The following is a 25,372-nucleotide window of genomic DNA, read 5'->3' on the forward strand; positions in this document are numbered from 1 at the left end:
TTAAAACACGTAGTCTTAACATACACTCTACTGTATATAAAATAGGTAAACAGCAAAGACCTACTTAGAGCACAGGGAACTATACTCAATATCTTTTAATAACCTAAATAACCCATAATAGAAAAGAATCTGAAAAAGAATATATATATATATACACACACATATAAGTATATGTGTATGGAATCATAGTTTTGTTCAGTCACTAAGTCGTGTCTGACTCTGTGACCTCATGAACGGCAGCACGCCATGCCCCCCCGTCCTTCACTATCTCCTGGAGTTTGCTCAAACTCATATCTGTTGAGTTAGTGATGCCATCCAATCATCTTATCCTCTGTTGTCCCCTCTCCTCCTGCCCTCAGTCTTTCCCAGTATCAGGGTCTTTCCCAATGAGTGGGCTCTTTGCATCAGGTGGCCAAAGTATTGGAGTTTCAGCTTCAGCTTCAGTCCTTTGTTATATACTTGAAACTAACACAACACTGTAAATTAACTATACCTCAATGTTTAAAAAGTAAAAAATAAATCATAGTTTTAAGCAGAAGGAATAAGAAACTAATGCACAACTTCAACCATCTTAACTAGGGAGGATGATATTTGGGGAGTGGAAGGGCAATGGTAGACCTTCCTGGTGCCTTGAAATTAAATGAAAATATACAAGGTAAGTAAATTCTGTTCCACTTGCCATGCAAGATTGTCTTAATTCTAACCCTTATCTCCTGCAATCCACAAAAAGATTCCACAAGTTTAGAGCTCCCTGGAAGTTGTAACTGGAACAACAGGGCACCAGCCAATCAGAAAGGAGGCAGCCGGGAGGGTTCTCCTGCTTGGGCTCAGACCTTTCCTTGTGGACCTTGGTGATGTTTCTTCCTGGCTCCAGGTTTGTCTCTAGCCAGCTCTCATATCTCACTCTTCCTCCTTTCTTCTTCGGGTTCCACTGAATTCCTTCCTTCCTTCTCAGTCTCCATCTACCTTGCCATTTGTACACAAACTCCATGGAAAATTCTTGATTAGGAGCTAAGTGAAGATCATGCAGATCTGAAAACAAGCAACAACCCCCTTACCTGTTCCCCTCAAGCTCACACACGTATTTCACCACTGGAGACCAGTCAAACGCCCCTGGCATCTTCTTCAGCCACTTCTCCAGCTCCTGGAGGTTCTTGTCTGTGTAGTCAGTGGCGATGATCTCTTGGAAAGACTCACAGGCAGAGAGGAACTGGTAGATGGTGGGCCCAGAGCCGATGTCAATCAGGAGTTTCCCTTCCAGCCCACCTGTTTCAGAATAGGAATATTCCTTCTGAATCATTAGTACCTGGGTACTTTGGCCACCTCATGCGAAGAGTTGACTCACTGGAAAAGACCCTGATGCTGGGAGGGATTGGGGGCAGGAGGAAAAGGGGACGCCAGAGGATGAGATGGCTGGATGGCATCACTGACTCGATGGACGTGAGTCTGAGTGAACTCCGGGAGCTGGTGATGCACAGGGAGGCCTGGCGTGCTGCAATTCATGGGGTCGCAAAGAGTCGGACACGACTGAGCAACTGGACTGACTGACTGACTGAGGGCTCCAAGGCCCACGCTTCCCAAAAGATTCTGCTCTTCTTGCTCCACTGGGAGAGGCCACAAGGACTTGACCATCGGGGCATGTAACCTCCAGGACTGGGAACTTTGCTGCACTAACAGCTCCAGCACACTGAGCATGGAGAGTTTTTGCAGGAGGGGAGTGTTAGGAACGAGGGCGCTTGTTTAGGGGTAGAGTGTTAAAGAACCAGCGTTGACATTTCACCTACCAATTTACCACTGTAAAGTGTCCAGGACTTCCCTGGTGGTCCAGTAATTCAGAATCCATCTGTCAGTGCAGGGGACACAGTTTGATCCCTGGTCCCGGAAGATTTTACATATTATGGGGCAACTAAACCCTCAAGCCACAGCTATCGAGCCTGTGCGCCCTAGAGCCTGTGCTCCACAAGAGAAGCCCACACATGACAATTAGAGAGGAGCCCCTGCTCTCTGCAACTAGAGAAAGCCCACACGTAGCAATGAAATAAATACATTAACTAAATTTTTAAAAAGTGTCCAAAGGAGAAATCTGATTCCATTCTTGAGTACACTGGTTTCCCTGTCCCAAGCACTTTTTGTTGATGTGCCCTATGGCCCCACTGAGACCACATGTAATGTTCCAAAGATCAATCAGCAAACATGTATTGAATATCAACTGTATCCCAGAAACTTGCTTGGCAGTTTGGGGACTAAAAGGAGAAAACAGGGCCTGTGAAGAACACTTGGCCTCCCCTTCCTGTCTTGTTTCTCTCCATCCACCAGAGACTGGTTGACACAAAATATCAAGAGTGTTTGGACCTTGGCAAGGGGCTTCCAGGGGCTTCCCAGGTGGCACTAGTGGTTAAAAAAAAAAAAAAAAAAAACACCACCTGCCAATTCAGGTAGACATAAGAGATGTGGATTTGATCCCTGGGTCAGAAAGATCCCATGGAGAGGGGCATGGCAACCCACTCCAGTACTCTTGCCTGGAGAATCCCATGGACAGAGGGGCTTGGTGAGCTACAGTCCATGGGGTCACAGAGTCGGACATGACTGAGCGACTGAGCACACACACAGGGGGCTTCCAAGATAAACATGGCCAAGAGGACAGAAAACTAACTGGTCCTGACTGACTGCTGAGATGAGCCAGCTAATCTGCTACTACACTTGCTTGTCTGTATGTTGTTATATCTGTAGGGTACTGCTGCTGCCAAGTCACTTCAGTTGTGTCCGACTCTGTGCGACCCTATAGACGGCAGCCCATCAGGCTCCACCGTCCCTGGGATTCTCCAGGCACGAGTACTGAAGTGGGGTGCCATTACTGTAGGGTTCAGTAGCAAATAAATTGAAGTAGGCATCAAAGGTTTTAGAAAATTTGATGGCAGAAAATTTTAATTGGAGAAATTCTGGCTACTGGGTTATGTTTTCTTCCCATATGAATGATGAAAAGATACCCAGCATTTGATTTTAGTGGTCCAGCCAGCCTAGCACTATACTTCCCTGGGGCGGCAGTGATGGGGGGAGGTGCAAATCTGAGAGCCAACCACTCACGATGTTTGCATGGGCCACAGCGGCAATCAGGCAGAAGGGCAAAGAAGCAAAGCTTCCCTACACTTTTGGATGCCCTTCAGGTTTCCCTTGCAAGGGATAGGGAGAAGACAGGCCTATTCAGGATCATCAAAGACCACAGCTCTCAGGCTTTATGGGAAGAGAGAATCTGACCTCAGAAACTTTGAGAGGATGCCACCATGTACCATACATCAAGTGTATCTAAACTCTTCCTAACCTCTTTGGTACTCCAGTCGTTAAGAATCCGCCTGCCAATGCAGGGGACACGGGTTCAGTCTATGACCAGGGAAGATTCCACATGCCGTGGGGCATCTAAACACTCGAGCTGCAACTGCTGAGCCCACGTGCCTAGACCCCATGCTCTGCAACGAGAGTAGCCACCGCAGTGAGAAGCCTGTGCACCTCAACAAATAGTAGCCCCAGCTCCTTGCAATTAGAGGAAACCCTTGTGCCGCAAGGAAGAACCAGTGCAGCCAAAAATGAATAATAAATAAAATAAATTAAAAAAAAAATCTTCCTGTAGGGCAGAGGCACACTCTCTGAAGATCCCAAGTTGCTATTAATGGTCTGGCCATCCTTTCCCACTCCTACTCGAGGACTGCCCTACAATGAAAGAAAACTAGCATCTGGTTTAAAATTTGTGTGGCCACCCTTCCTCCCACAAACCTGCCCCAGGGCTGAAGGGGATCAGCACCTGGTTTAAAGGTGGCATTGTAGTGTTTTAGAAGGAAATGGAGGACTTCATCCCCGATGGGATCCTGGTTCATCCTGTAATACTCCAGGTAGGATGTGGGCTCAAAATTCTCCTGGTAGACATCAGGCTCCTGGCGTTCCTGAAGAGCCATGGAGAGCAGTGAGTTTTGTCCAGGAAGGAGCAGCAGGCAAACTGATTCCCTGGGCCCTTCTTTGTGGGGCTCAGACTTTGTCCTCCCTCCAGCCCTCAGAACAAACACTGGGATGAAGACCAGAGCAGCCAACAAAGGATGTTTCCTGAACCTGCCTCCCTTTGGCCATTCACCTCTCCAGTTCCCTTCCCCAGCCCCCAGGCTTTTCAGTAGCTCTGGCTTGTTTGGAAGTGTTAGTCTCTTTTGCTCCATTTATTGCATCCTCTTCTACAATGATTTTTCAAACTATTTAAAAAGCACGTCTAATTTTTAAACAAAATCTCCAGCAAAGCCCCAGTATAGATGAGAGATCCCAGGATGAGATATCTTGTGCTTAGTCGCTCAGGCATGTCTGACTCTTTGTGACCCCATGGGCTGTAGCCCACCAGGCTCCTCTGTCCATGGGAATTCTCCAGGCAGGAATACTGGGGGCGGGGGGTTGCCATGCCCTCCTCCAGGGGATCTTCCCAATGCAGGAATTGAACCCAGGTCTCCTGCATTGCAGGCAGATTCTTTACCTTCTGAGCCACTAAGGAAGCCCTGGATGAGATGTCTTCAGATCATATCAGATCAGTCGCTCAGTCGTGTCCGACTTTTTGCGACCCCATGAATCGTAGCACGCCAGGCCTCCCTTAGTTAGTTTTTAATTTTTAGTGTTTTCTGAACTACACACCCACCCTCCAACACAACACCCTGGTTTCTGTCCTAGACAACTGAATAAACGTTGATAGTATTTAGTAAAACAGGGAAGACAAGAAGAAGAATAGGTTATAGTTGGGGAGTGAGGAGAGTAAGATGATGAGAGGAGATGGGTTTTGTTTTGAGTATACTCAACTTGAAACTGAAAAATCTAATCTAACTTGGATAAAGTTCTAGAACTCACAGAAAGATCTCAGCGGGAGCTAACAGATGTTGTGGGACAAGTGTACAAAATTGTTCTATGACTGAACTAAATTTCTTCTCGAAGCCCCATGCAAATGGGTGGTAGACATTTTATCTCAATTATGTAGTCTTCCTTTACCAGGGGTGAGGGTGGGGAACTTACTTGGTGCCAGGCACGGGAGCTGGCACTTTTTTTTCATCCATGCTGTTGGCATCGAATGAGATCTTGTTGCATAATCTGGTCCCAGCTCACTGATTAACAAGGGTTGCAACATCCTTTCCCAACCTCCATGCCTGTATATCTCTCTCTCTTTTTCCTGTTTCCATTGCCCACTCAGGAGCAAGGGAAATCACTCTTCCGCTCCTCAGGATGTTCTGGGCTGTGAAGCCATCACATCTGTGTGGGCTCAGTAGTTGGGGCTCACAGGCTTATTTACTCCAAGGCATGCAGCATCCTCCCATGTCCCCTACATTGGCAGGCAGAGTCTTTACCACTGAGCCACCAGGGAAGCCCCAGAAAATTTAGATCCTTCTGTGTGGTAGAGCCTCTTGTTTTCTGGTTTTATAATTGGTATCTATGTTATGGTGTTTTGAACAGAGTATATTACTTTATATTATTTCTACTTTGGGGACATTTTATAATTCTCTGGTGCAACCAAGCTCGTGTGCCATAGCTACCGAGCCTGCACACTCTAGGGCTGGGGGCGGGGGGTTGCAGCTACTGAACCCCCAAGCTCCCTAGAGCCCATGGCCCATGATAAGAGAAACCACCACAGTGAGAAGCCCATGCACTGCGACTAGAGAGTAGCCCCACTTCGCCACCATTAGAGAAAAGCCCACGCAGCAGCAAAGATCCAGCACAGCCAAAAACAAATAAATAAAATTAAAAAAAAATTTTTTTTAATTATCTGATAAATACTTTCGGATCAATGAGAAAATCAAAACAAAAATTTTAAACTCTATAGAAAAAAAAACTATTTAGGAAGGAATTCTGCAGATAAGTATCTGTAAGACACAGATAAAACAGGGGAAAGTTCATGATGCTAAATATTCACATTAATAAACAAGACAATGAATGAAACATTCAAATCAAGGAATGAAAAAAGATTCAACACATTTAAAGAAAGCAAAATGGTGAAACTGATAAAAATAAAAGCTGACATTAATAAAGGAATGAAGTTATAAGTACAGCCACCAGATTGAGCTGGGCGAAAGGAGATGAAGAAATGTAGGCAGAGGGTGTGAACAACACTTCCAGAGCTTGGCTGTGAAGGGGAAGAAAGACGTGGGGCAGCAGTAAAAGTGGATAAGCCTTAGACAGGCATAGAAACACCAAATATTTTGACAGTAGAGGAAAAGGCAAGAATGGGTGCCAATACAAGTCAGGTTGATAGGAATGAGTAAGAAACTGAGATCATGGCTGGAAATTGTATTTTTCTTGAAAATAACAAGTACAGATGTTTGAAATTTGAGGTGAGAATAAACAGCAAATGGAGGGCAGACACTGGGGACGTACAGAATTATTAGGTATTTTCAAAGCCCTGGGTAACTGGATAAGAGTTTATTCTTGATAAAAGTTTATTCTTCCCAGAAGTTTCTTTTTTTTTTTTTTCCTCCCAGCGTTCTTAGAAGTCTGGTCCCAGGAAAAGTGAAGATACTGGGCTGATGTAATGTTGGAATTTTCCTAAACAGGTGGAGCAGAAGGCAAATGGATAAAAGGTAAAAGAGACAGCTATCTATTCACTTATTCAAAATAGGTGCACTCACTGAGCATAGACTTGGCAGCTAAACTGTTTAGATTCAGAATCTAGCTCCACCACTTAAAAGATATACTCTTGGACAAGTCATTTAATCTTTTTTCTCTTTGCCTCTTTTTTTTTTTTTTTTTTAATCTAGAACTCATGAGGACAGTAACTTACTCCCACAGAGCTGTTGAGAAGATTAAATGAATAGATTCAAAGAACTTAAAACCGAAATTTCACTTCTGGCCACTAACAAATATTGGAGCTGCCTTTCACCATAAACAGCTACAAAGCTAGACAAAATGACACGTGTTTTCAGGCACTGGACCATAGGCAGTGCACAGCTGCAATTCCTCAGAGAAGAACACATAAAGTGAGCCCAGCTCTCACGAGCTGACTGCCTGGGGACAAATGTCCTGACTGCAGCACGAAGGAGTGGGAACCAGGAAGAGTCCAGGTGTTCTGCTGAGCTGAAGAAGCCAAGAGCAGAGTTTGGAGCTGCTGGAGCAAATGGAACTTGTGGGGTTAGCGGCCAGTGCGGAGGGAGTCACATAAAGGGGGCTCCCAAATTCTATGTGGACACATATTCATTTTCTGGGGCTGCCTTAACAAAGAACCACTAACTGGATGGCTTAAATAACAGAAATTCATTCTTTCATAATTCTGGAGGCTGGAAGCCTGAAATCAAGGCGTCATCAGCGTTGGTGGCTTCTGAGAGTTGTGAGGGAGAAACTCTCATGCCTCCCACTGGTCACTCTTTGACATCCATTGGCTTCAAGATCTCTTCCTTGATTCCTTCCTTCATCCTTCATGTGGCTTTCTCACTGTGCACATGTCTCTCTGTCTGATATCCTTTTTGAAAAAAATTTTATTGATTGATTCATTTTTGGCTGTGCCGAGTTTTCTCTAGCTGCGGTGAGGGGGGCTCCTCTCTGGTTGTGGTGTGCAGCTTCTCACTGTGGTGGCTTCTCTTGCTGCAGACCACGGGCTCTAGAGCACGGGCTCAACAGTTGTGGCACACGGGCTCAGTTGCTCCAAGGCACGTGGGATCTTCCCAGACCAGGGATCAAACCCATGTCCCCCATGTAGACAAGTGGATTCTTTACCACTGCTCCATCAAGGAAACCCCCAATATACTTTTTTATAAGGGGCACTAGTTCTGTCAGATTAGGAATCACTTTGATGACCTCATTTTAGCTTAATTACCTTTACGAAGGATGAAATGATTGGAGAGCATCACCAAGTCAAAGGACATGAACTTGGGCGCACTCCAGGAGACAGTGAGGGATAGGGAGGCCTGGCAAGCTGCAGTCCATGGGGCTGGAAAGACATGACTTAGCAGCTGAACAACAACAACCACCTTTATGAAAACCTCTTCTCCAAAACTTATTTGGAAAGAAGTCACATTTTAAAATATTAGGGGCTAAGACTTGAGTGTAGCTTTTGGGGGGAGCACAATTTCACGCATAACAGGGGTTCCCTGTCAGTTTTGGTCAAAGACTGGGCTGCTCATGCACAGGCTGAGACTGTAACAACCTGGCTGCTATGGAGTTGAGAGCTGAATGGAAATACTAGAGGTCATGATGTAGGAGACAGGCGGCCCCTGGGCCAGACAGCTGTTGTTTATCAAGTGGAGTAGAATTCAAGCTTTATTCTCATCCAGACACTCCAAGGACAAAGCTAGTGGAGAAAGTTGAGCTCTGCTAAAACAAAGAGATAAGGTGCCTTCTCCTGAGGTCAAGACAGACTTTCCTGTCTACACCTGAGTAGGAAGACTTCTTGGTCAAAATGGGAGGGGCCCACCCCATAATAAGCGTGGCTATGCACTCACAGGCCTCTGTGGTGAGATCCATCTTAGAAAAAGGTTACGCACATATCTTGCAGGGTGTCCAAGGAGCAGTCAGATGTGAAGAAAGAAACAAGATAATTAGCCAAAGGGAAACAAAGACCTGGAAAGACTGTCCTATAGAAGTGATTTACATTCCCTCTTTATTATACTCCTCCTCATTACAGAGGATGCCCATACCCTTTCTCTCTGGATGTGTGTCTCCTCCCCTGTCCATCACCAACTCCCAGAGTTCACCCAAACATGTCCATCGAGTCGGTGATGCCATCCAGCCATCTCATCCTCTGTTGTCCCCTTCTCCTCCTGCCACCAATCCCTCGCAGCATTAGAGTCTTTTCCAATGAGTCAACTCTTCACTTCAGGTGGCCAAAGTATTGGAGTTTCAGCTTTAGCATCAGTCCTTCCAAAGAACACCCAGGACTGATCTCCTTTAGAATAGACTGGTTGGATCTCCTTGCAGTCCAAGGGACTCTCAAGAGTCTTCTCCAACACCATAGTTCAACAGCATCAATTCTTTGGTGCTCAGCTTTCTTCACAGTCCAATTCTCACATCCATACATGACCACAGCCTTGACTAGATGGACCTTTGTTGGCAAGACCACAGCCTTGACTAGACAGACCTTTGTTGGCAAGACCATAGTCTTGACTAGACAGACCTTTGTTGGCAAAGTAATGTCTCTACTTTTTAATATGCTATCTAGGTTGGTCATAACTTTCCTTCCAAGGAGTAAGCGTCTTTTAATTTCATGGCTGCAGTCACCATCTGCAGTGATTTTGGAGCCCAGAAAAATAAAAGTCTGCCACTGTTTCCACTGTTTCCCCATCTACTTCCCATGAAGTGATGGGACCAGATGCCATGATCTTCATTTTCTGAATGTTGAGCTTTAAGCCAACTTTTCAGTCTCCTCTTTCACTTTCATCAAGAGGCTTTTTAGTTCCTCTTCACTTTCTGCCATAAGGGTGGTGTCATCTGCATATCTGAGGTTATTGATATTTCTCCCAGCAATCTTGATTCCAGCTTGTGCTTCTTCCAGCGTTTCTCATGATATTCTCTACATATAAGTTAAATAAGCAGGGTGACAATATACAGCCTTGACGTACTCCTTTTCCTATTTGGAACCAGTCTGTTGTTTCATGTCAAGTTCTAACAGTTGCTTCCTGACTTGTATATAGGTTTCTCAAGAGGCAGGTCAGGTGGTCTGGTATTCCCATCTCTTTCAGAATTTTCCACAGTTTATTGTGATCCACACAGTCAAAGGCTTTGGCATAGTCAATAAAGCAGAAATAGATGTTTTTCTGGAACTCTCTTGCTTTTTGGATGATCCAGCAGATGTTGGCAATTTGATCTCTGGTTCCTCTGCCTTTTCTAAAACCAGCTTGAACATCTGGAAGTTCACGGTTCACGTATTGCTGAAGCCTGGCTTGGAGAATTTTGAGCATTACTTTACTAGTGTGTGAGATGAGTGCAACTGTGATAGGGAAATTAAAATGGAGGAAGTCTTGTTCAGGCTTTAGAAGCCTCTGATCTGCTTCTGATCTGCCTGGATACTGTCCAGATTCCATGCCTGCCTGCAAGCACAGCAAGTCAGGCAGCACTTTAGACAAGAAAAGGAGTGTGTCTTGGAATTCTTGAGCCCCTAAGGGTCTGGCCAACCCCTGGGGTGTAACTAAGTCCTGTAACTTACAAGGTGAAACAAAGAGCATTGTAAAATGGTTAAAGTAAAACCAAAGTTGCATTTTTGCACATGAATTGAAGATGATATCATTTTGTGGCTTGGGATCATAGCCAGAGCCCCAAAACTGCAATTTGAAGTCTGAGTCATGGGGTGGAAGTACTGCCCAGGACACTTTCCCAACTGGGACTCCAGATTGCTTTTAACAAAGGACTTCCCAGCCCACTGTCTAAGTCTGGATTTAGCTTGGCCCAATTTGGTGATGTATCCACTGCTACTTCTCTCTATTGTTTCTATTTCTTTTTTTTTAATGGCTGTATATTGAAATAGAGTCAGGTAATCTATAAAAAATTGAAATTATTTGTGTGTGTACTGAGTAGTTTCTTGAATCCTTCAAGGCTAAAACAAAAGTAAAACTTTCAGTAAAACACAAACAAATTTATTCAAGTAGATAAAGGAAAACACAGTCTTGATGAATATCAAACAAAGAATCTCAAAGAAAAGACTTTTTAAAGAGAAATTCTAAACTGAAAATATAATATCTAAAATGAAGAATTCACTGAATTGTTTTAACAGCAGATTGGACAAGGCAGGAATAAGAGTCCCTGAACTTGGAGAAGGAGCTGTAAAAATGACCCAACTCAAAGAAAAGAGAGAAAAAAAGTTTGAAACAAAATGAACAGAGCCTCAGTTGGAAAATGTAAAGCTAACATTTACATAATTAGAATCCCTGAAGGAAAAGAGGAAGAGAATAGTATAGGAAAAGATATATGAATAAAAATGATAAAACTTCCCTAAATTTGATGTAATATATCAACCTACAGATTCAAAAGCTCAGCAAACTCCCAAGTCACAACAAGGCATATCATAGTTGCTTGCTTGCTTGCTTCTTTAGTTGCTAAGTCATGTCTGACTCTTAAAACCCCATGAACTGCAGCATACCAGGCTTCCCTGTCCTTCACCATCTCCCAGAGTTTGCTCAAACTCATGTCCATTGAGTCAGTGATGCCATTCAACCATTTAATCCTCTGTCGCCCTCTTCTCTTGCCTTCAATCTTTCCCAGCCTCAGGGTCTTTTCCAAAGAGCCGAGTCTTTGCGTGGGATGGCCAAAGTATTGGCGCTTCAGCTTCAGCATTTGCCTTTCCAATGAATATTCAGGGTGGATGTCCTTTAGGATTGACTGGTTTGATCACCTTGCTGTCCAAGGGATTCTCAAGAGTCTTCTCCAGCACCACAGTCCAAAACCATCAATTCTTCTAGCCTGGCAGACTATAGTCCATGGAATCGCAAAAGAGCCAGATACAACTTAGCAACTAAACTACTCTCATGGTTAAATGAAACAGAAATATCATCGTTAGACTTGTGCAAATTGTGAAATCATCCAAAGGAAAATGAAATGTTATACACAGGAGAACAAGGATGCAGTAAATGGCTACGTTCTCATCAGAAACAGTGGAGGTCAGGAGATAGAGGATAATGTCCTTAAAGCCTGAAACAAACAAATAAAATAACTGTCAACACAGAATTCCATTTCCAGCAAAAATATCCTTCAAAAATGAGCATGAAATAAAGGTATTTTCATATAAATGAAAGCTGAGAGGATTTGTTACCAATAAACCTGTAGTATAAGAAATACTGAAGGAAGATTTTCAGGCTAATGGAAAATGATACTGATAGAATCTTAGATCTACAGGAAGGAAGGAGGAGCTCTAGAAATGGCAAATTCTAGTCTTCCTTACCCCAATGTACCTTCTTTTTCTTCTAGACCCTTAATCACCTTTTCTCCTTCTTTAGGCTTAGGTACATCCATTAGGAAATTTTCATGTCCTGAGCCCCCTCAGATCCAAGAGGTGACAGGAGGTAATGGAAGATTTGGGTCCAATGAAACCTGGAGAGCTGACGTAACTTTTTTGTCTGCTCAGCAACTAATTTGGAAAGGTTCCATGGTTGAACAGTAGAGGAAAAAAAAAAAAAAAAATCAACCAAGATGAACCAGACACACCTCTCTCTAAGCAGGATTCAAGGTTATGACAAGGACTGTTAGAGAAAAGAGGAGCTTTTCAATGATATCTGGAAGCTCATCAAATGGGCCCCTTGGAGGAAGCCTTGGGCAAATAAAAACTGGCTGAAAATATCCCAGAGCAGTAGTTCACAGATGGGCAGGCATCCAAAAGAACCCACTGGGCTTCAAGAAGCAAATATTAGAACTTCTGTTTACTTGCTAAACTTAAAATCAACTTTTTTACTTTAGTGTGTTTTATACTTAATATGGTAGTACAGTAATACACATATATAACATGCATTAGTTGCTCAGTTGTGTCTGACTCTTTGCAACCCCATGGACTGTGGTCCACCAGGCTCCTCTGTCCATGGAATTCTCCAGGCAAGAATACTGGAGTGGGTGACCATTTCCTTCTCCAGGGGATCTTCCTGACCCAGGAACTGAACCAGGTCTCCTGCATTGCAGGCAGATTCTTTACCATCTGTGCCAAATGTTGAGGTATATGATTAAAATTTAAATGAAAATTTTCATATCCTTTTTTAACAAAAAATGTGGGAGATGATTGACCTCAGAGGAATTGCAACTTTGCTGGCAGAAATTGCCTTACAGATTTCATCTTAGGACTCACATCATTGGTATATTCTACAAAGTTTCTGATCCAGGTCCATAATTACATCATGGTCATCCAGAAAGTGGCTTTAAAATACATATTCCTATGGCCACAGGTGCTCATTCCAATGGCTTGGGATAGGTAGTCAGATATTTGAGTATGATTTTACAGAAGCAGAAGAAACTCCATGAGTTTTGGTGCACAGTTGGTGTGAGAACCACAGTACATATAGTGTGTGGGGACTGACCCTTTCCCAACAAGCTTCAGAGGCTGCAAGATAAAGAGGGAATTTTGTGAAGAAGTGGGAGGATTGTACAGATGTTCTGTCCAGCTGGGAGAGGCTGAGCAAGGGACTAAAACAAGAGACACAATTAGCTGATCTGAGGGTTCCATTCAGCTGTCACAGCAGGGACCCTCTAAGGGGGAGCAAGGCGATTAATGTTCTCCTAGCTCCTGAGTGCTTCCAAGTGGGCAGTGATGTCTCCACTCTATGGACCCAAGTCAGGGTCAATCAGATGACCCTACTCCACATGGTCTCTTCAGAACATTCCCTTCTTTTCATCCCTATTATCCAGCCCCATTTCCAACCTTCATCATCTCATAGCTGAGAAGTTGGTGATAATAACCACTTTCTTCAATAAGTCAGCAGTATGGGAGACAGGGAGAAGGAGATTCAGGAGAAATAACAAATGTGTGGACCTAGCTTGGTTCTTATTTCAAACAGGCCAACATTAAAAAGTTAGTTTTGAGGTAATCAAGGAAATATGAATATGGACTGAGTGATAATACTAAGAAATCATTTCTAATTTTTTGAGGTGTATGAATGGCATTGAAATTCTGTAAGAAAAATTAACTTTTTAAAAAATGAAGGATACAGTGGGGTGGGGGAGGAATGACAAAATGCCTGGGATTTTCTACAGAAGACTTCAACAGAAGCATGGAAAATGAATGAGAAATGAAGGAAGGAAAGAAAGAAGGATAGATAAAGCAAGTGTTTTCTTGATAATGTTGAATCTGGGTGATGGGCTTTGTGAGGTTCATCATATTATTCTACTCGTGTGTATCTTGAAATTTTTCATTAAAAAAAGTTTTCAGTAAAAAACTAAACCAGTGTCTGGTACACAATATGGACATTTGTCATCATAACAGCCGTATGGCAAGCCCGTTCTTAACACCAGCAGGGGCAAACACAGCCAACAGGATCCTGGTTTTCACACAGCCCATGCTCAAGGGGAATGGGGCCTGGGCCATGATGAGCAAGCAAATAAAGAAAATAATATTGGATGGTGGTAAATGCTGTGAAGAAACACACTTGAATGGGATGGTCAGGGAAGACTCCACCAAGAAGCAATGTCTGAGCTGAGACCTCAATTATATGTGCAGGAGGCAGCCTGGCAAAGGCTTAAACAGAGGGACAGCATAAACAAAAGCCTGCTCTGTCTGGGAAGCGATGGACGGCAGTGAGGCAGGGAGCACTGGTAAAGGATAGTGGGGAAGACGGGACAGGGAAATAGACAGTGGCCAACAAGGAGAGAGGGATGGCTGGCTAGAAAGATGGGAGTCCCATGGTAGGCAGAAATAACACAATTAGGAAAACTCTTGCCTGACAACCTGAAAGAGACCAAATATGTATTGAGTCTATAGCTCTAAGAGAAACTTTGGGGGAAGGACCAGAGTATATGCTAGAGTTTGTTGGTTGTTCTCTAGTGTTTATAGCAAAATATTATTGACAAACTTTTGAAGAAGAAATACAAGAAAATAGGGTGTATCTAGATATTCATGTGTTTTTGGATGTAGGTAAGCTGATTGTTTGTATGTCCTACGTAATTACAGGAAATAAGACTGAGAAAGGCTTCAAGCATTAAAGGTTCATTACTTAAAATTCTCTTACAAAGGGATTCAGCTTCATGGCAAACATCAAATTAAGAGTATTATGATTCCACCCAAGCCAGCCCTCTCAGGTAGCCACCAGGAAGTTCACAAGGAGGGTCGGATTTGAGGATGAAAAATAATTACTACTACTACTAATAATACCAACGATAAAAGCAGTTTTGACAACTATGTGTCGGAAGGAAGTTTGGGTATATCTACTAGCACGAGGAATGGATTAGAAGCAAATGGCTCTAAAGGTTGTTTTTCAAGAAACTGAATTGCCAAAAAAATCCATGAACCTAGCCTAATAAAGGCCTTGGAAGTTCAGACCTTAAAATCATACTCAGTCCCCCTGAACTTGTACTGCTGGTGCTGGTGGTGAAAGAGGTGCTGTCCTAAGGGAGGCCCACCTCCCAGGACCACTTGAGATGGGCCAGGACAGATAACAGTCAAGAAATGATTCCTCAGAGGCTGGAGCCGGGGCTTTCTGAGAACACTGGACAAGGTGACTCCTCCCAGGCTAGAGATTCAGAACATTCCCCACTGCTGGGGCAGGGGTCCTTCACACGTACCTGTGCACAGGGCCTCCACCATCGCTGTGGTCTTGAGACTTGGATGAGCCCCTTGCTTCCCATTGCAGAAGGGGATTTTTATTATAAAGCGGGCTGTAGTGGATTGTATGGTTTCTTCCCCAAAATGTCCACTGTAACCTCAGCATATGACTTTACTTGGAAATGGGGTCTTAAATGTGGTTAAGATAAGGATGGTGATGAGCTCATATTGGATTTGTGGTGGTAGTTCAGCTGGTAAAGAATCTGCCCGCAATGTAGGAGACTCCAGTTTGATTCCTGGGTCAGAAAGATCTAAGGAATAGGCTACCCACTCCAGAATTTTTGGGCTTCCCTGGTGGCTCAGCTGGTAAAGAATCCACCTGCAATGCGGGAGACCTGGGTTCCATCCCTGGGTTGGGAAGATCCCCTGGAGAAGGGAATGGCAATCCATTCCAGTATTCTGGCCTGGAGAATTCCATGACTGTATAGTCCATCAGGTGGCAAAGAGTCAGACACGACTGAGTGACTTTCACTTTCCAAATCCAATGAGCACGTCCTTAAAAGAGACAGAAACGAAACAGACACACAGGGGAAAAGCTCACGTACAGAGTCAGGGATGCTGCCACAAGCCAGGGAATGTCAGGCGCCTCAGGAGCTAGAAGAGACAAAAGAAATTCTCTCCTGGAGTCTTAAGAGGGAATGTGGCCATCTGATACCTTCGTCTTGGATTTCTGTCTTCCACAACTGTGGGAAAACTAGTTTCTCTTGGTTTAAGCCATCAAGTTGTCGCAATTTCTCATGAGAGCCTTAGGAAACTTCCACCAGGGGATAGTGCCTTTAAAATCCTCTTCCCGACAGTAATACAAATAACTCCTACCCACGTGATTGTTAGACATCAGTCATCTGGCCACACCTAACTGCAGGGGAACTATAACCTTGATTTAAACCAAGAAGGGGAGAAAACCGATTACTGCATAGCATGGGCAGTTGTCATTTATTTTAGCCATGCACCAGTGGATGTGGGTGGGATACACGTAACTTGCTTTTAGTTCACGGAGCTGACGGTGAAGACTGAACAGCAACCACAGACCCCGCATTTTGAAATGGGTACAATGATAGGGTAGAATTGGGGGTTATTTTTCTTTGGGAATGTTTTACATGTGGGAAGAAGAGTGTAAACAGACTAGAAGGACAATTGCAGAAGGAATCTCTAGCTTTTCACCAAAACTCACTCTCCTCCCTCTGAGCATAGCTGAAAGGCATTTTCCTGTTCCCCTTGCCCTTAGATGTAGCCATGTGACAGAATACAATCCAACGGAATGAAAGCAGGAAAGATATGTATCATTACTGGGCCAAGGTTTTTAAAAAGCAGGAAAACTCTCTTCAGACTCTGTCTTCCCTTCCTCTAGAAGATGAAGATGATGACAAGACCTTCAGGGATGGCAGAACCACAGGATTGTAGAGAAGAGCCACCTGCCAACTACAATCATCCACCTTCAGATAGCTAAAGGAGTGAGAAATAAACTTATATTGGAGGCCCCTGGAGTAGGAAACAGCACCCTACTCCAGCATTCTTGCCTGGAAAATTCCATGGGCAGAGGAGCCTAGCAGTCTACAGTCCATGGGGCCACAAAGAGTTGGACAGGATTGAGTACACAAAGACACACTGGAGGCATTGTGTGTTTTGGATCTATTTGTTATCACAGCTAGTGTTATCCTATTTAATATATACCCAGTGGAAGAAACAGGCATGGAAACGTACAGACAGGATTTCTGATAAGGACATGGTAAGTTTGAGATGCCTGTTTGATATTAAAATGTTTGTGTTAATTAAGTAACTGAGTCTGGAACTCAATGGAAAATTAAAGACAAGGGAGAAAGATTTGGGAGTCACTAGCCTGAATCGGACATGACTGAGCAACTTCACTTTCACTTTTCACTTTTCACATGCATTGGAGAAGGAAATGGCAACCCACTCCAGTGTTCTTGCCTGGAGAATCCCAGGGACGGGGGATCCTGGTTAGCTGCCATATATGGGGTCGCACAGAGTTGGACATGACTAAAGCAACTTAGCAGCAGCAGCAGCCTGATGCTGGGATGGATTGGGGGCAGGAGGCGAAGGGTATGACAGAGGATGAGATGGCTGGATGGCATCACCGACTCGATGGATGTAAGTCTGAGTGAACTCCCAGAGTTGGTGATGGACAGGGAGGCCTGGCGTGCTGCAATTCATGGGGTCGCAAAGAGTCAGACACGACTGAGCGACTGAACTGAACTGAACTGAGCAAGTATAAAAGTGATGGAAGTGGATGCCACAGGGGACAGTCTATAGTTAAGGCAAGAGGGTCAGGGAAGCAGTTACAGATAGTCTACTATTATATCCAAAATTCCAGAGGAGGAGTCAGTGAGACTGGGAAGCAGCAGGCTGTGGGGTAGAGGCTAAAGCCAGGAGAGTGTTTCCAAAAGGAGCCAGGGATTTAGAAAGCTGCTGAGAGATCAAGCAAGATGAAGACAGCAAAGTAGCCTTAGTCTCTTGGAAGCCACTGATGACCTTGACAAGACAATTTCAATGAAGTAAAACTGAGATAAAACCCAGGTCAGAAAATGTTGTAAGAAAAATGACAGAAGGCAACGCGTTTGGGCAAAATTCTCTCTAGAATTTCGCTGTTCAAAGGAGGAGGATTCAGTTGGTAACTAAAGAGGGACTTTGGGTCAGGGGAAGTTTTGATAACAAATATTTGTAATGCTGATGGGAATAATCTGGTTAAAATGGGGAAATGGGTGCAGCAGAGAGAAAAGTACAAAAGCAAAGGGTTTGGAAGAAACAGGGAGGATGAGACCCAGAGTCCAGGAGGAGGGGCTGACCTTCAATAGGATGGACATGTAATCCATTAGACGCTTCACTCTGGGTCTCACTTTATTGGGTTTCTTGGTCCTAGGGATTAAAGATGGCATGGTCTCCTGAAGGCAGGCAGGCAGAGCGCTGGGCTAATGTTATGTTGTTCTTGGTGCTTATTTTCTGCTGTTGTCCTTGAGACTTCAGAGAAATCGAATTTAAATGTTACAGGCTGGCCTCAGCTGTGCTCTGGGGAGTTAACAGAAAGGTCAAGTGCAGCCGCTTGGGACAACAGGTGTTAAGGAGGAGTGCTAAATGGCAAGAGATTTCTGAGAATACGGTGGGTATCAATCAAATCTAACTTGCATGGTCCAACCGGTTCCTGCTCCTCTCCTTTTGACTCCCTCCCTTCCCTGTTCCTTTCTCTGCTCATCAGACCAACCATCAAATGTGCATTTCCCACTTCTCACCACCTGGTGTCACTAGATGCTCGCTCTAAACTGAGGCTCACCTGATCCAGGCGGAGGGAGAAACAAGTGCTAACAGGTGATGTGGGCCAGAGGTATCCTTTGCTCTGAGGATCTTCATAGTTGGAAAGAGTCATAGAATCTCAGAAGTTTAGCGTTGGGAGTGAAGTGAAGTCGCTCAGTCGTGCCCGACTCTTTGCGACCCCATGGAGAGTAGCCGGCACCAAGCTCCTCCATCCATGGGATTTTCAAGGCAAGAGTACTGGTGTGGGTTGCCATTTCCTTCTCCAGGAAATCTTCCCAACCCAGGTCTCTCACATTGTAGACAGACGCTTTACCGTCTGAGCCACATTGGGAAGGGTCTTCTAAACCATTCTGTTGAATCTGTTTGAGACAGTCAGAGGTGCCAAGAGTCAAGAAGAGAGACAAAAATGACCCAACTGAAGATCTGCTGCTGCTGCTGCTAAGTCGCTTCAGTCGTGTCCGACTCTGTGCGACCCCATAGACAGCAGCCCACCAGGCTCCCCCGTCCATGGGATTCTCCAGGCAAGGACACTGGAGTGGGTTGCCATTTCCTTCTCCAATGCATGAAAGTGAAAAGTGAAAGTGAAGTCGCTCAGTCGTGTCCGACTCTTTGTGACCCCATGGACTGCAGCCTACCAGGCTCCTCCGTCCATGGGATTTTCCAGGCAAGAGTACTGGAGTGGGGTGCCACGGCCTTCTCTGAACCGAAGATCACTTCCAATCAAATACCCTGCAGACCCAAATGTCCAAGGAGAGTCCACCACCTCTCAGAGAACTCAGGTGTTAAGCAGCCAGAGAGGGGCTGTGGAGGGCCTGGGGACAGGCACAGGTCAACCTGCTGTATGAGAAGGGCAGTTCTATTTAGAGGCAGGAACTGACCTTAGCAACCTTCCATGACGGCTCTCCTAGGCTCTCTGAAGGTTCTCAGGAAGTAAGAGTTGGTCCCACCGCCCCTTGCTCTTTGCTGTCGCCTCTCAGGCCCTCGTGTGTGGAGCTGGGGACCTCTGAGCTCCTGTGCAGCCCCCTGGCCTGCCTGCTTCTCTCCCAGCAGCAAAGCTTTTGAGGGGCTGGGTCCCCTCGAGGCTGATCTTCCCTCAGTGTCAGATGAGGCCACGTGGATCCCTGGGATGTGGGCTGGCTGATGGCAGCCTTTGGGGATGGGAGGGGCTGGATTTGACAAGGCCAGTTGCTCAGCCGGGAGAAAAAGGATCAGGGTAGAAATACTGACTCGGGTGAACTTCTGGAAAACCCTACTGCACCATCTCCCAAGTAGTTTAGCATTTCCTTTCTGGTGTAAAACTGGACCACTTTCCCCCCTTACGAAGCCCAATCTGGCCCATGGACTGTAGCCCGCCAGGCTCCTCTGTCCATGGGGATTCTCCCGGCAAGAACACTGGAGTGGGTTGCCATGCCCTCCTCCACGGGTTCTTCCCAACCCGGGGATCGAACCCACATCTCTTGTATTTCCTGCATTGGCAGGCAGGTTGTTCAGTACTAGCACCACCTGGGAAGCCCTACCTCAGACCCGGTATAGCATGGGGTGCCCCCAAAGAACCGAAGTTCCTTGCAAGGGCATGTGCTTTCCCAGTCTCTTTGCAGACCTGCCTGCCCAGTAGAGGCACCTGCAGTCAGAGTCCACTAGGTGGTGACAGAGTCCTAGTGATGCCAGTAGCGCCCAGGAACCCACCCCAAGTCTCCTGGGTCCTGGCTACAGGGCTCCAGCTCTGGAAATGAATGCCTAGGCCATTAGCACCACTGCCCCTCCCCCAGCTCAGGCTGGCCCCGAGCCTGCCCTCTCTCCCACTAATTTATAAGTTTCATTTTATAGCACCATGGTGTTTAGAAAGCTGATTCACATGCCTTGCTTCAGTTGGCAGTGTCCTGAAGGTAGACAGGGCAGGCATTTCTGTACCCCATTTTACAGCTGAGGACATAGAACCTCAGAGTGGCTTGGAGTTACGGTCGAGGTCACATGACAAATGGCAGAGCTGGCCTCAGACCTAGGTCCTCTTGACTCTGGACACTGGGTTCTTTCAGCCAGGACTCAGTTGCCCCTGTTCCCTGGGGGGAGCCCAGAATAGCAGCCACCACACATCAGTCAGAGTGGAGCTGGGTGCTCGATTCCATGGGTCCATATGCTGCACCCTGATGGGACCCATCTGGGCTTCAGTTGCTGCCAGGCCCCAAGGCCAGGGCTCAGCTCTGCCTCATGGGGCCTGAGGGCATTCGGTGAAGCAGACAGTGCCAGGCAGCCTGGTGACACCACCCTGCAGGAGCCCACAGCTGGCCTCGCTCTCCAGACCTGCCCAGGTGTGAGTGGCGGAGGGACGTGGTCCTCTGGCTAAGGCTGGCCTTAGGTCTGCCCTGGGATAGGCTACTGAGAGTGAAGCAAAGGCTCTAGGGCCCAGGTTTCCAGCAAATTCTGGGCAGGTATGTGAATGAGGCAGAAAAAGCTGGGAGATAAAGGCTTTGAATCAACACAGGAGTGGAAGCTGTGAAAACGTATCACTAAATGGAAATGGTCCAACCTGGGTTGATCGGGCCAGGAGTCGGAGGGGTGTCACCTGGACAGGTGGCCTGGCGGAGAGAAGAGACGGAGCTGATGGAATGACAGATCTCGGCGCCCAGCCTCACCTTTACCGGCCATCACCACGAGTCATAGTCTCAGTTTACCGATTTGTAAATAATGCAGCCAGCGCTCAGCACCTCACAGGAGCTATGAAGAAAGGGAGGCTTCCAAGAGTCCCCCAAATAGCAGATCCCCCTGGGGATGCAGGGTGTTGGGTGCTCCTGCTCTTTTGAAGAACCAGAACAAGAGAAGCAGCCCCCCGCTTGGGTCAGGGAGTATGAGGGGGAAGGCCGTGACTTTCACACTGTGGCCCCGGGATTTCTGGGAGAGGGTGGGCTTTCCAGGGTGTATCTCTGCACCACCAACCCCTACCCCTACCCCCCAACATCCAGGAGAGGCAGCGGCAGAGGAACGGGGTGCAGCCAGCCGGGTACAGTCATGAGCTGCAGAAAGCAGCGGCTTTGCTATTAATGTAGTCAGTAAATAAATAAAGGAGGGCTTAAGCGTGGTGTACAGCCATCAGTTTAGAGCTACAGGGTAATTAGCGCTGCAGGGGGCTGCAAGGCTGCAGAGTCAGGTTTAAATGAGTGAGTTCACTTTCACTGAGACACCCCCCTGGAGAGCAAACACAGCCCAGAGAAGAGCCTGCCCTCCCGCCAGCCCACTTGAGGGGCAGGGGCTGGGGCGGGGTGGGGGATGGCAGGCCTGGGTCTGAGCCATGGCGAGAGCTGGGGGATAACCTCTCCCCAAAGTGGCCGGGGACCAGGTATCTACACCCACATGCTCATGCGCACACACGCACCCAGAGTGATGTCCAGACTGAGGTGCACCGCTGTCCTGGGCCGACTGCTCCTCCCCTGCACATGGCTATGAGCTGACTCGTCAGGCGTCTCTCTGAACTGACGTGGGCACATGTAAGGGGAGGCACGGTCGCCTCCACTGAAGTCTGCATGCGGTGACACGCACGCTTGTGGAAGTGCCTGGGCGGCATGGGTGTGCACCTCTGACCTCAGCCCCTGATGCTGCCTCCCCTTCCCTCCTTCTCCCATCCGTTTATCCGGCAAAGCTTTACTGGGGGCCTTCTACATGCCGGACAGCGTCAGGCTCTGGGAATATGAAGACACACGATGCCCCCTCTCAAGGAACTTAGCATTGGGGTAATGGTGACAGTTAAGGAAGTGAGTGATCACAGCGCGTGAGGGCCAGGGAGGGAAGGGTGACTCTGAACTCAGTCTCAGCGGCCCCTTGCAGAGCTTTCCTGGGAAACTAGGGTTTGCCCGGGACCTGAGCTGAGACCAAAGGGAGGCCAGTGTGTGTGTGCGTGATGCAGTTCCCAGAAAAGCACACAGCACAAGCAAAGGCCCACAGGGAACGGAGCTCAGTGTCTCCCAGAAGCCCTCTGCAGTCTGGAGCACAGGGGTGGGGGAGCTGGGGACAAGGGCAGGGCAGGGCAGGGCAGGGCAGGGTGCGATGCTGAGACAAGTCTGCGATGGCCGGCAGGAGTTCTCTCATGGAGGGTCTTGCAAACCTCGTTAAGGAAGGAGTCAGAACTCCATCTGCAGAGTAATGAGGGACTTTAATCAAAGGAGTGACGTGATGCTGTTTGCATTTTTGGGAAATCCATCTGGCTGCTGCAAACTCGAGGGTGGACGGAAAGAAGAAGAGCACGTTGGGTCAGTACTCCTCAGTTCCCTGCCTTCCTGGTGGGGACGAGGGACCCCGGAGCAGCCAGGCAGAAGCCCTGGCAACATAGACCTGGCTGGGGAACGCCGTGGCCTCGGACTCAGCTGGACAGCTCTGTCTGCTCCCCTGCCACAACCTGAGTCTTCAGCAAGGCTCTGCTGGCTCTGCCGCTTGGTGCTCCGACCTCTGGCGGGAGGGGGGGCGCTCAGAGCGGCTGAAAAGAGAGCCATTAAGGTCGATCCGTGTGACCCCAGCACCTACCAGAACTCCAGCAGCCTCATCCAAGAAGGGACAGTGTGCCTGTGTGCGGGGAGGGGCAGGCTCCCACCTAATGTCCCTGGAGACACAGTCAGGAGGAATGGAGCCTCTGCCCCGCCCTGCCAGCAGCCCAGCCCCTCCTCTGAGCCCAGCGGAGCATCCTCTGGGCAAGCCCAGTCCTGGAGGAGGTGGCCCCGGGCTGAAGGCTGGAGCTGAGGGCTGCTGTACCTGGGCTGGCCGCGGGCAGGCAGGCGGCCGGCCCCCTGCCCTGGGGAGGGAGGCTGGGGCGGCTGGGGTGTTGGTTGGGGGTTGAGTCAGGCCACGGAGCGTTTTCAGGTTGGCCACAGCCAGGGCCCCTCTCTCTCCATGAGATCATATCTGGGTCAAAGAGCATGTAAAGCAGGCAGACCCCAGCGGCCACACAAAGCCCATTCAGTCCGGCCTATTCACTTACCTCCTCTCCCCCAGAGCCCGCGCACTGCGACCCCAGCACAGCGCCTAAGCCCCAGCTTTGATGTCCAAGAACAGAAAACGGCAATTAAATGTTGTTTTAAAGAGGGAGCGCTCACTGCCCTCCCATCTGTCAAGAGAACGCTGAGGCGTGGGGGGGAGCAGGGAGGAGGGAGTGTGGGGGAGGGGCGGGGAGGCCGAAGGGGGGGTGGGGCGGGGGGGGGCATGGGAATGAGCAGGGACCGGGAGAAGAAAGGCCCGGCCCAAGGGCTCCGAGGAACGGGCAGGGGCTCGGAATCAAGGGGCAAAGGGTTGTTTTCCAAGATGAGAAACATGGGGAAGGGCACAGAGTATGGGACCCAAAGGAACCTCAAGAGAAAGGAGAGACAGAGAGAGAAGGGGAGAGGGGAGAAGGACTGGGGGAGAGGGAGAGAGAGACGAGAAGGTGAAGGAAAACGACCAGAGCAGAGCACAGACACCGGGAAAGGAGAAAGGACAGATGGACAGAGCGGCCACCCGCAGAGGGGCTGCCACCCACCCAGGCAGGTGACTGTAGCTCCAGGCGGTATGCAGCTCGCAACCCCAGGGACACACCGACATCGGACCGGAGGGCTGAAGGGACGGCGTCCGGAGCTGGCAGGTGAGGCCGGAGATCAGGCCCCACCGCCTAGCTGGTGCTGGGAGGGCATCACGTGGAGGATGCTTCCTGGTGATGCCCAGGATGCCGCTGGAGGCCAGGCTGGCCCCTGAGGCCTGGCACTGGTTTCACAGCCAGGGGGGCAGCCTGCTGTGTTTTTAGCTAGGTCACGGTGACCAGACGGATTCTCCTCTTCCTTACTCTGGTCAGCGTCAGGCAGGTAGGTGGCCTCGGGCAGAGGTGTTGAGCCAGTGTGTCTGGGATTGGGTGACATTGGCTTTCTGGCTTACACTTACCAGTGGGGCAAATGCTCCTATCCCCAAGGAGAGGAAAGCAGACAGACCCTGAGACAGGGCAGCGTGGGAGGAGCCATGCCATCCCAGTTTGTACAAAGGCTTTATTCTGCGAGTGATGATGCTGGGCTTGTGTCCCCCCCAAGCCCCGCCAGCTCCAAACTCCTTTCTCCCCGCTAGGCCTGGCTAGGAACCTTTAACTGGGGGCAGCTTCTTGTTGAGAAACAGATTAAAGTCACTTGGCTGTGAGCAAAAAGTAGAAAACATCTCTAAGACCAGACAGGAGCCCCCCCCACCTGCTTCTGGTGTCAGGAAAAAAGGAACCTGATTTGGAACAGAGAGTTCTAGATGCAGGCTATGACCCTGCCACTCACCAGCTGTAGGATCAGGACAAGTTATAATCTAAGAATGTTCCAACCCAGCAGCTCAGAATATCGGCTCCTGAGGGGAGGGGTCTGTCTGCTCCCTTCTCACTATATTCCCAAGGTTTGTGACAATAACTGCCAATTACCGGATGAACACTTACGCTGAAGCGATAAACAGACAAATATCTGCTTCACACATCCTGTGTGCTCAGTCGCTTCAGTCGTTGTCTGACTCTTTGAGACCCCGTGGACTGTAGCCCGCCAGGCCCCTCTGTCCATGGGATTCTCCAGGCAAGAATACTGGAGTGGGTTGCCATGCCCTCCTCCAGGGGCATCTTCCTGACCCAGGGATTGAACCTGCATCTCCTGCACTGCAAGCAGATTCTTTACCCACTGAGCCACCCAGGAAGCCTGCTTCACATACCGTACCAAGGGTCAAATGCTGTTTGTGTATTTAATGCTATTTTTTAAACAATCAGGTAAGTATGTCATGAGGTGGGTATGAGCCTCTCAAATATGCATAAAGGTGCCACATAAGTGAGGCTGACGGGTAATGCACTCTCTTTCCCATCCCCAGACAGAAACCTCAGTTCCTCCCCACCCAGGAAAAGGCAGAAAAGGCAAA

General features: G+C 47.7%; 1 protein-coding gene across 1 annotated transcript in view; it reads right to left on the reverse strand.

Annotated features, from left to right (window-relative positions):
- LOC102279908 (nicotinamide N-methyltransferase) overlaps window positions 1-25,296 on the reverse strand; it is a 28,555-nt gene extending 3,259 nt beyond the window's left edge. Inside the window, exon 1 of the mRNA XM_070384182.1 lies at window positions 1,059-25,296. Within this exon, the coding sequence (XP_070240283.1) occupies window positions 1,059-1,300 (242 nt within the window). The 5' untranslated portion in view covers window positions 1,301-25,296. The remainder of the gene's footprint in view (window positions 1-1,058) is intronic.
- Between the last annotated feature and the right edge of the window lie 76 nt (window positions 25,297-25,372).

This window comes from Bos mutus, chromosome 15 (assembly GCF_027580195.1).
Source record: "Bos mutus isolate GX-2022 chromosome 15, NWIPB_WYAK_1.1, whole genome shotgun sequence".
In the NCBI taxonomy this organism is placed as follows: Eukaryota; Metazoa; Chordata; class Mammalia; order Artiodactyla; family Bovidae; genus Bos; species Bos mutus.